The sequence below is a fragment of the Mustela lutreola genome, chromosome X (genome assembly GCF_030435805.1).
Source record: "Mustela lutreola isolate mMusLut2 chromosome X, mMusLut2.pri, whole genome shotgun sequence".
NCBI classification, from domain to species: domain Eukaryota; kingdom Metazoa; phylum Chordata; class Mammalia; order Carnivora; family Mustelidae; genus Mustela; species Mustela lutreola.
In genome coordinates this window covers 97,478,640-97,490,033 of record NC_081308.1, presented here as the reverse complement: position 1 = coordinate 97,490,033, position 11,394 = coordinate 97,478,640, and the positions used below count along the sequence as shown (strand labels likewise).

At 38.4% G+C, this 11,394-nt stretch overlaps 1 protein-coding gene across 1 annotated transcript; it reads right to left on the bottom strand.

Annotated features, from left to right (window-relative positions):
- Window positions 1-467: 467 nt before the first annotated feature.
- Window positions 468-3,278, bottom strand: LOC131821265 (zinc finger protein 131-like). The gene is given in 3 exon segments (XM_059157234.1): window positions 468-2,395; window positions 2,397-2,447; window positions 2,550-3,278. Coding segments are annotated over 3 exon segments (1,794 nt in total). The 3' UTR covers window positions 468-1,381.
- Window positions 3,279-11,394: the final 8,116 nt, after the last annotated feature.

The following is an 11,394-nucleotide window of genomic DNA, read 5'->3' as shown; positions in this document are numbered from 1 at the left end:
ATGGAAATTGGGAAAGGGAGCTTGAGACACATCAAAAGATACATGGAGTAGGTGTAGAACAGAAAAAAAGAATTATTTAAAGCATGTATAAGAATTAGTTCGATTTCAAGGGCCCCTTCTTTACCTTAGTAAGTGACTAGGTATCTGTTTTTGGAAAAATTAAAGGCTCCAGAGTGTGATATCAAGCAGAGTGGTAGACAGAAGAAAGAGCTTTTTAAAAACAGTAGGATTAAGTTAAAGTTTTCACATTTTCTGGCTCTCCAGGCAAGAGATTATATAATTCATCTCTGATGAACCAGTGTCTCCCCAGAGGGGGCAACCTCATACACTAATACACACAAATTGGGAGTTCCAGCCCTCCAAAACCTATGTTTCTGTATAGTCACTCTATACTAAAGACCACCAGTTAACTGACAAAAGAACAAAGGGTTTTCTTTCTTTTTTTAAAATTATATACATGTTTTTCCTCTGTACTTTATTTTAAAAACATTAATTTTTAAATGATGCTCATCTTTTTTTCATCTGGTGGTAAAATATTAGTGCAACTTTTCATTAAAAAAAAAAAAGGTTTACCACAGATATAAATGAATTTTCCCAATTGGAAATGGCCCTTCAGTTACCATTAAATGCAACTTCTCAACCTAACTTAAGTTACCAAGAAAAAGAATTGGTAGTTGCCATTATAAGCAAAAACATAAACTACTACAGCATCACCTACATTGCTCCTTAGAACACAAACTTTGAAAGAACCAGAGACACTTTATAGAAGTTTTGTTGGTTTTGAAAAGGCACATGGGTGTGGTTTTTTTGTTTTTTACATTCTAGAAATTTTGCCACCACCACTCTGTTCCTGTTGCAGAGATGACATCCATGACTATCAGTAAAGACAAGAAGGTTGTTCAAACGAAAGAAAGCCAGAAGCCAAAAATTTAACTGCACAGTAACAATGTACTTTTCTTCAGGCAGCCTTGTGTTTCCTATATGTTCAATTTTCTAACATGCATTAGAATACATAAACTTGTATTCTAATGATTTTACGTTTTAACATGTTAAAAATCTGAGAAAGGACGTGACCTGGGAGAGAGAGAAGGGAGAACGCTTATCACAATGAAAATAGATACATTCATACCCAACTATATACTAAGAATATAATCCACTTAAGTTTCCAGGAATAATACTTCTCAAAGCTTCCCCTTCACTTATGGGAAAGATATCTCCTCTGTGCCATTAAGTGGGGGGAAATCTGTTTCAACAGAAACAGTTCACAACAGGAAAGACTTTAACTTTGGTCCACTTGTCTGTTAGCCCAAGGACAGTCACACTACCCATCATCAGTTCAAAAACCCAACACATAAATTTAGAAATATATTCATTTGTTATTTCATTCTAACACAGACATAGATGTTCTGTTCTCATTCCCTGCCCTTTCAGCTTGGGAATCCACTGTTGATTTGGTCTCTAAACCATCAGCATCTTCGCGATCTTCCCTGGTAGCCTCAGTACAATCTGCTTGGGTGGACTCTCTCTCCTCCTGGTTCATGACTTCAGGGGTCACTTGTTCCAAGTCGGCTTCTAGAAGTTCAGTCTGTACTTCTACTGGCATTTGATTTACCCGCTCGACGTGCAGCTCCTCCACGTGTACTTCAGTACCTTCTTCAGTCTGAATTTGACCCACTTCTAGATAATTCACCTGGACCTGCTCTGGAAGATCACTCATATGTGAATCATGCACTTGGCTGTCCTGGAGCAGATCAGGATGGACCTGTTCCACAATCATTTGTGCTGAATCCACCTGAAGCTGAAGCAATGGTAACACATGCACCTTCCCAACTTGTTCTATAATAGCCATTGATGTCACAGGTTCAGTCTGCACACGTGTTTCTACTGAAAGAACTTCTTCAGTTACTAGACACTCTGAAATATTGTGAGTATCACTGAGATGCCTCCTGAATTCATTTCCTTGCATAAACCACAAGTCACATAAAGAACAGTGGTTGGGTTTATCTCCAGTGTGTATTACCAAATGATCTTTGAACAGGTCCCAGCTGTTAAACACACTGTTACAGACCTGACATTCATAAAGCTTCTTTCTTCCCTTTTTTGCCCATACTCCAGTCTGGCATGCAGTCAGATGACATTGGAGGGTGCTATTTCTGGCAAATCGTTCATGACAATTTGGACATTCAAAAGGTTTTTCACCTGTATGTTTTCGAAGATGCTCTTTAAAATGTCCAAAGTGGTCAAACTGTTTCCCACAGTATTGACATATGTGAATTTTTTTCCCAGTTCTTTGCTTCTTACTGACTCTGCCTTCTTGGAGGTGGTAACAGTTGAGGTGCTGTTTCCATGCACTCTCCCGAAGATAACTTTTTTTTTTTTTCCCGAAGAATACTTTTATTGCATATTTCACACTTGAAACTCTCAGTGGGGTGTAATTTCATGTGTTCCTTAAAATGGTAAAGCAATTTAAATGAACGGTTACATTTCTCACATTGGAACAAGTCCTTCACATGTGACAGCTGAAGTTCCACAATTTCAATACCTTCTACCTGTTTGCTTGTGGGGTCAGATGCACAACCATCTTCTTTTATCTGCCCTTTTCTATCACCTTGCTGGTACTTGCTGGTAATATCTGCCAACAGTGCCAGGGAGGAATCATCAGAGGACCCTGTGCTCTGAATGTACTTTATGGACTGCTTGGTAGAAGCCACTTTCTCCAACGTTCCGATGCCTTCATCTTCCACTTCAATTGTGCCTTCGGCAATCCGCATCTCAATTTCGACAGGTTCTGATTCTGCAGAGGGCAATGACTCAGTGATAACATTTGAAGTTTCTGCAATCTTTCTTTTCTTTGCCTCACTTTTTCCTGTGGTATTTTCCTCTAGTGGAACGGAGTTTTTTTTGTTCCTGACTTCAAGGGCTTTGATAGCTTCTAGCATTTGTAGGAACTCTGCTGCTTTCCATACATCATTGGCTTCTTCTTCTCCTTGTATCATTAATTTTGCTGTGTATGTGAACTCAATTAAATGACGGAAGGCCATTTTACTAACACCTTCTATCTCCACCAAAGTTTCCCGAGTAAACTCCTGAAAGAAATTGTAGAAGAACTTACTGCAAGCAGACAAAACAGCCTTGTGGGCCTTAAAATGATGTCCGTCGACAATGAGGGTGATGTCAGTAAACTGATCCTGCTCTCGCTGTTCATTCAATCGGTCCAGAATCATTTTATGATGTTCTGGGAACTCCTGAAGTCATTCCATCTTCTCTTCAGCCTCCATGGCGGTCCGGTTGCTGTTGACGTGCTGTGTCACACGCTGGGCTCCAGCTGACGCGGACAGGTCAGGACGCCGACTAAGCGTCAACCAAGCAGCGACTACTGAGGAAATGGGCCCCACCCCCACCCTCGGACTAGTAGGCAGAGTTGGGGGGGGAGGGGGGAGGGGAGAGAGGAGGAGGAAGGAGGGGGAGAGGAGGATAGGGGGGAGAGGAGGATGGGGGAGGGGGAGGGGGAGAGGAGGATGGGGAGGGGGAGGGGGAGAGGAAGATGTGGTGGGGGAGCTGCCACTGCTAACGCTAGCTTGTGATCCTCCCTTTCTCCTCTCCGGCACTCAGAGCTGCTTCTTCCTCGCTTTCCCCTCTTGGGGTGAAACTCAGCCCACGCTGTTCTCTACTCCCTCGCCCTCCATTTCCTCACGAGTGCCCAGATACTGCCTCCGCTGGGTCTGGCCCTGCGCTCCCTCTGAGACCCGGACAGCCGCCAACAAAGGGTTTTCAAATCACTTTTTGTTTTCACTCTTAAATATAAATTGACAGCTCTTATTTCACTCTTAAATATTAAGAGTGAAGAGCTAAGGACAACTATTTGCGGAAATCTGCAATATAAAACACAGGTTAAAATGAACAAACAGAAAAGGGGAACAAGACGATACTATAAGATAAAATTTTTTAATCCTCTAATACCTTAGAATATTCAGCATCCATGGAAACAATACAAAACTGGGTGCTATATCATAAAAAGGAATAAGAAAAAAATCTTGGAAATTAAGTCAAAGTTGAGGATATATATAGATTGTACATCCTTTCCTGATTAAAACTCTTCATAATATAGGGATACAGGGAACATACCACAATATCATAAAAGCCATCTATGAAAAACCCACAGCATATATCATTATAAAAAGGGTAAATCTGAGAGCTTTTCCCTTAAGGTCAATAACATGACAGGGATGCCCACTCTCACCACTTTTGTTCAACATATTACTAGAAGTCCTAGCATTAGCAATCAGACAACAAAAAGAAATAAAATGTATTCAAATTGGCAAAGAAGAAGTCATACTTTTTCTCTTCACAGATGGCAGGATACTTTATGTGGAAAACACAAAAGAATATACTCCCAAATTTCTAGAACTCATACAGCAATTCAGCAATGTGGCAGCATATAAAATCAGTGCACAGAAATTAGCTGCATTTCTATACACTAACAATGTAACTGAAGAAAGAAAAATTAAGCAATTGACTCCCTTTACAATAGCACCCAAAACCATAAGACACCGAGGAATAAACCTTACCAAAGAGGTAAAGGATCTATTATCTAGAAACTACAGGACCCTTATGGAAGAAATTGAGGAAGATACAAAGAGATGGAAAAACATTCCATAATCGTAGATTGGAAGAATAAACATTGTTAAAATGTTTATGTTGCTCAAAGCAATCTATACTTTCTATTAAAATACCATTGACATTTTTCACAGAGCTGGAACAAATAATCCTAAAATTTCTATGGAACCAGAAAAGACCCTGAATCACCAGGGGATTGTTGGAAAAGAAAACCAAAGTTGGGGGAATCACAATGCCTGACTCCAAGCTATATTACAAAGCTGTGATCATCAAGACAGCATCATATTGGCACAAAAACAAACATATAGATCAATGGAACAGAATAAAGAACCTGGAAATTGACCCTCAACTCTATGGTCAATTAATCTTTCACAAATCAAGAAAGAATACCAAATGAAAAAAGACAGTCTTTTCCATAAATAGTGCTGGGGAAACTGGACAGCCACATGCAGGAGAATGAAACTGAACCATTCTCTTATATCATACACAAAGATAAACTCAAGATAAATGAAAGACCTAAATGTGTGATAGGAATCCATCAAAATCCTAGTGGAGAACATAGGCAGTAACCTCTTCAACATCAGCCACAGCAACCTCTTTCAAGACCTGTCTCTAAAGGGAAACAAAAGCAAAAATGAACTTTTGGGATTTCATCAACATAAAAAACTTTTGCACTACAAAAGAAACAGTCAACAAAACTAAGAGGCAATGAAAGAATGAGAGAAAATATTTGCAAATGATATTTCAGATAAAGGGCTGGTATGCAACATCTCAAATTCAGTGTTCCAAAAAAATAAATAATCCAGTCAAGAAATGAGCAGAAGACATGAACAGACACTTCTCCAAGGAAGACATACAAATGGCTAACAGACACATTAAATGTGTCTGTTCAACATAAAAATGTTCAATATCACTAGCCATCAGGGAAATACAAATCAAAACCACACTGGAATACCACTTTATACAAGTTAGACTGGCAAAAATTAAAAAGACAGGAAACAACAAGTGTTGGTGAGAATGGGGAGAAAGGGGATCACTCCTACACTCTTGGTGGGAAGGCAAGCTGGTACAGCCACTCTAGAAAACAGTATGGAGGTTCCTCAAGACATTAAAAATAGAGCTATAATATGACCTAGAAAGTGCATGACTAGGTATTTACCCCAAATAAACAGATATAATGAAAAGAAGGGACAGATGTACCCCAATGTTCATAGCAGCAATGTCCACAGTAGGGAAACTGTGAAGGAGCCAAGATGTCCTTCAATAGATGAATGGATAAAGAAGATGTGGTTCATATATAGCTATCACAAAGGATGAGTACCTACCATTTACATTGCTATGGATGGAACTGGAAGGGATTATGCTAAGTGAAATAAGTGAAGCAGAGAAAGACAATTATCACATGGCTTCACTCATATCTGGAATATAAGGAATAGAGCAAAGGACCACAGGGGAAGGGAAGGAGAACCGAATGGGAAGAAATCAGAGAGGGAGACAAACCATGAGAGATTCTGGACTCCAGGAACCAAACTGAGGGTTATAGAAGGGAGGGGGGTGAGGGGATGGGGTAGCCGGGTGATGGGTATTAAAGAAGACGTGTGGTGATGAACAGTGGATGTTATACGCAACTAATGAATCATTGAACACTACATCAAAAACTAATACTGTACTATATGTTGGCTAATTGAACTCAATAATAAAAAAGAGGGTAGAAAAATCAAAGAAAATAATCATTACAATGATAATAACAAATTCTCTATAGTTTTTATAAGGTTCTAGTACTTTACATCCTTTCATTTTCTCTTTACAGTGAGTGGTAGGATAGACACTATTAATTTTGCATATGAAGAAAATGAGTCACAGAGAAGATAGCTAACTCAACCAGGGTTAAACCTAGTAAATTGTGGAGCTAGATTTAGAACCTAGACAATATAATGCCAAAGGAAATGCTTATATAACTACTACACTGCCCCCTTAGACAAAAGGAAAGAAAAGGTAGAGCTAACTATATAAAAATGGTAGGATCAGTCCAAGAAGTCTGACACGCTCTAGCCAAAAAATTATATAAATAAATAAATAAAAAGGGAGGGAATAAAAGTATCAAAAAAATGACTCTAATAATATTTCACAATGGAAGGACATGGATGTTGGGTAAAAGGATTTAACATAGGGACACTTGGTTGGCTCAGTCAGTTAAGTCTCTTGACTCTTGATTTTGACTCAGGTCATGATCTCAGGGTTATAAGATAGATCCCTGCCTGGAGCTCCATGCTCAGCAGGGAGTGTGCTTGAAATTCCCATCCCTCTTCTCCCACAGCCCCATTGTCCCACTCATGCTTGCAGGTACTCTCTCTCAAATAAATAAATCTTTTTTTTTTTTTTTTTTTTTTTTTAGTGTCTTAACATATCTCTACCTCCAGACCCACTCAATAAATGAAAAGAGGCTCAGACCAGGACACATCTTCAGCAAATTTCAGTATACTATATATAAAGACAGGATCCTAAAACCTTCTAGAAATAACACAAGTCACATACAAAGGAGAAAATCAGAATCATACCAGAGCACTCAACTACCACAGTGTAAACTAAAAGATTCACAAGTGGAAAATGACTTTTCACTTATAATTCCATGCCCAGAAAATCTATCAATTAAGTATGAATGTAGAATGAAGTTTTTTTTTTCGTTTATTTATTTTCAGCATAACAGTATCATTATTTTTTCACCACACCCAGTGCTCCATGCAATCCATGCCCTCTATAATACCCACCACCTGGTACCCTGACCTCTCAACCCCCCACCACTTCAAACCCCTCAGATTGTTTTTCAGAGTCCATAGTCTCTCATGATTCACCTCCCCTTCCAATTTACCCCAACCCCCTTTTCTCTAACTCCCCATGTCCTCCATGCTTTTTATGTTCCACAAATAAGTGAAACCATATGATAATTGACTCTCTCTGCTTGACTTATTTCACTCAGCATAATCTCTTCCAGTCCCGTCCATGTTGCTACAAAACTTGGGTATTCCTCCTTTCTGATGGAGGCATAATACTCCATAGTGTATATGGACCACATCTTCCTTATCCATTCATCTGTTGAAGGGCATCTTGGTTCTTTCCACAGTTTGGTGACCGTGGCCATTGCTGCTATAAACATTGGGGTACAGATGGCCCTTCTTTTCACTACATCTTTATCTTTGGGGTAAATACCCAGGAGTGCAATGGCAGGGTTATAGGGAAGTTCTATTTTTAATTTCTTGAGGAATCTCCACACTGTTCTCCAAAGAGGCTGTACCAACTTGCATTCCCACCAACAGTGTAAGAGGAATGAAGATTGTTCGAAACACATAAAGTTTCAAAAAATTTACCTCTGCTCTGCCCTATCTCAGGAAAACAGTAAGAATGTACTTCACCCAAACATAGAATATAATAACAAGAAATTGATATGGATAATAGTATTAAGAAGGGTATTCCAATTCTTTTGAAGAGCTAAAGGACATGAGTTTACAGAACAAAAAATTTCTCAAATAGTGATAAGCACATACTGATGTCACACAAAATTATGACAAAATACCCTTTGGAGACACAGAACAAAAAAATATAGGAATTATTTCAAAAACTGTGTTAGGAGAAATTACACTTCCAAAGTATTAATACCACTCTGAGATTCATTGAACACATTAGTGTTAAACCCCTAATCTCCCTTTACCTGACAAATCTTGCTATAGTTCTGTATGATTTCACATTCATTTGGGTTGACACAGATCCCATTTGAGCATAATAGTTCATTACCCACCCTTTAACCTCAATGACCTTCACCTACACTCCCCTTCAAATACCCAAGTCCATGACCATCCCCTGGACTTCATTGTCATTAACTACTGCAGCTTTGAAAATTTCAACTCCATTTATCCCATTTTCATTTGTTTTTTCTTAGAGAGGGAGAGAGAGAGCGAGCAAGTAACCATGAGTAGGGGGCAGGAGGGGCAGAGGGAGAGTAAATCTTAAGCAGGCCCCAAGCTCAGTGCAGAGGCTGACTTAGGGCATGATTTCATGATCCTGGGATCATGACCTGAGCCTAAATCAAGAGTCAGACACTTAACCCACTGAGCCACACGGGTACCCCTCCATTATCCCACTTTCTAATCACAATGATTTATCCTTCCATTAATCTCAGTCTCATAGCACTTATTCTTTGACTTTATTGATATCACAAGTATCTTAACTTCTTTATAACAACTTAATTGTCTTGGCCTTGAAAACTAGATGTTTCCTTCTTCCCTGTACAAACTAGGTCATGTGGTCAATTACATTGAGTTAATTAATTAGTATTTCATAAGCTCCATCAATTATTTTGCCTTCTTAGGCTTCTTCCCCACAAAACCACCAATCTTGGATAAATCCAAAAATGTACCTTCTTCAATACTTACACATGCATGACTGATGGATACTGGAGAAAACAATTGAACTGTGTGGTTTCCAATATTAAGTGATCTTCTACGTGGCTTCCAACACAAATTACTTGTCCCTGACTAACCCCAATGATGGCCAATGTCTCAAATTTCAAAGGTCATTTCTGAATTTCTGTTTTACTAGACCTATTAACACCATTTGACACTGTTTATTATTCCCTCCACCTCAAAACATTTTCCTCAGTATCCACTCCTGAGATACCACCTTCTTTATTGGCCATGCTTTTTTATTCTCCTTCGATATTTCTTGTCCTTCCCAATCCCTAAAGGCAAAGAACTAAAGCTCAGTCCTTCATATTACCTTTTCTATTCAAACACATTACATAAATGGACTCATCCAATTTTACAGTTATAAATAAGAGCTATAGGTTGATCACCTTCAAATTTGTATTTCCAGCCTGACCTTTCTAAAGGTCAAGATATTCCTGACCTGAAATCAAGATACACATATGAAATCACCAACTTGGTATTTATATCTTAAACTGGACATGATTCTCACCTTTTGCCAACTTGCTCTTACTATGTACTAACTGGATTCAATATGTGGCAGTTACGTTTTCCTAGTTGCTCAGTCTAATATTTCTTAGAGCTATCCTCGACTTCTCCCTTTCTCTCATATACCACATCCAATCCTTCAGCATGTCTTGTCAGAAATTGCTTTAAATGTATTCAGAATCCCATTACTTCTCATTACTTCTACTGCTAGGACCCTGATACAAATCACCATCACCTATCACTTGATTTAATTACTTCAACTACTTTAAATATGTTCTTCCTGATTTTGATTCTTCCCTCGTGGTCTTTTTTTTAAAGCAGACAGAATGATCTTTTAAAAAATATTATATAATTCCTCTGTTCAAATCTCACCAATGCCTTCATGTGTTAGAGTAATTGACAGCGCATAATACAATCTAACACCTGGCTACTTCTTTGTTCTCACTATATTCTGCTTCAGCCACATTGGTTCCCTCCTGTTCCTCAAGCAAAACAAGCAAATCCTCCTCTCAGCAATTTGTTCTAATTTGTGCTTGGAATGATCCTCCCACCCTCCCCTATATACTATCACCTCCACATATTAGCATGACCTGATCTCTCATACCCTTTAAAACTTACTAAAATACTACTTTAATACAAATAATTTCCAGGCCTACTTATAAAACAGCATCCATATCCATCTTTATCTCCTTATCTTGACTTTCTTGTATGGAATTATTCATTGCCTGGCAATTTTTTTTAAAATTTTTTGTCCCCCTCCCCAAGAATATAAGTCTCAAAGGGTTAGAGACATCATCTGTTTTGCTTATTGCTTAATTTCCAGAGCCCAGAACAATGTTTGTCAGTAGATCTTAAAATATTTTCCATTATCAAAATCCTCTATTAACTCTATTCTCTAATCTTACAAGTGTTACTTTCCCTGATATTATATTCTTTATCACTGCTTATACCATTACACTATGATTTATGTCCCAATAATTCTACCCTTAAGGTCACAAATTGACTAGATTGTTATGATCTGAGTCATTATTTTTACCTGACTTCTCTGTAGCCTTTGACCCTGTTAAATGTTCTCCCCATTTTGAAATGCTGCCCTTGATATCCATAGCACCATAATTTTCTGTTTCTCCTTATACTCATCATGAATGTTCCTTCTCAATCTCTTTAATACCTTTTCTTCTGTTTGTCAGTCAAATGTTAGTTTCCTGCAGGATTTTCTTATAGATTCACCTTGCTTTTCCTTTTTCCTGTAGACATTCTCCATAGGGAGTGTTATGAAGTCCCACAATTTTAATTTAACCATCCATATCCAGGTAACTCCTATAATCTGTATGACCAGAATGCTAGCCAAGTCCTGGATAGTCTGATTTAGAGCAGCTCATCCAACACGTGAGAGTTTAGCACTCTTGGATTCTGTATCTAACTATTGCACTATGTCATCCAGAATATAGGCCAATAACTGAAAGCAGTGAATATCACCATGAATTTTGCTCCTTGACAGAGACTGTGGCTCTTCCACTTAGCACTTTTTTTCATAGTTCACTGAAAGCTTGATTTTTATTTACCTGATCTATGAAGGATGAGTACCCTCCTAAGGATAAGCTTGAATCTAGAATTGAGCATGTGGCTTAGATAACTATGGTGTTTTTAGGGCCCACCAGAAATGAGATCCAGAAATACTTATTCTTTGATAGTGCCTCCATATATACTTTACATAGGGTCAGACCCTAGAGCTTTATCAAATAGAATTCACCATTTTAAAGCTATTTTTTTTGAAACCTGTGCTTATAGGCTGATGTCTGAAACTAAAGGA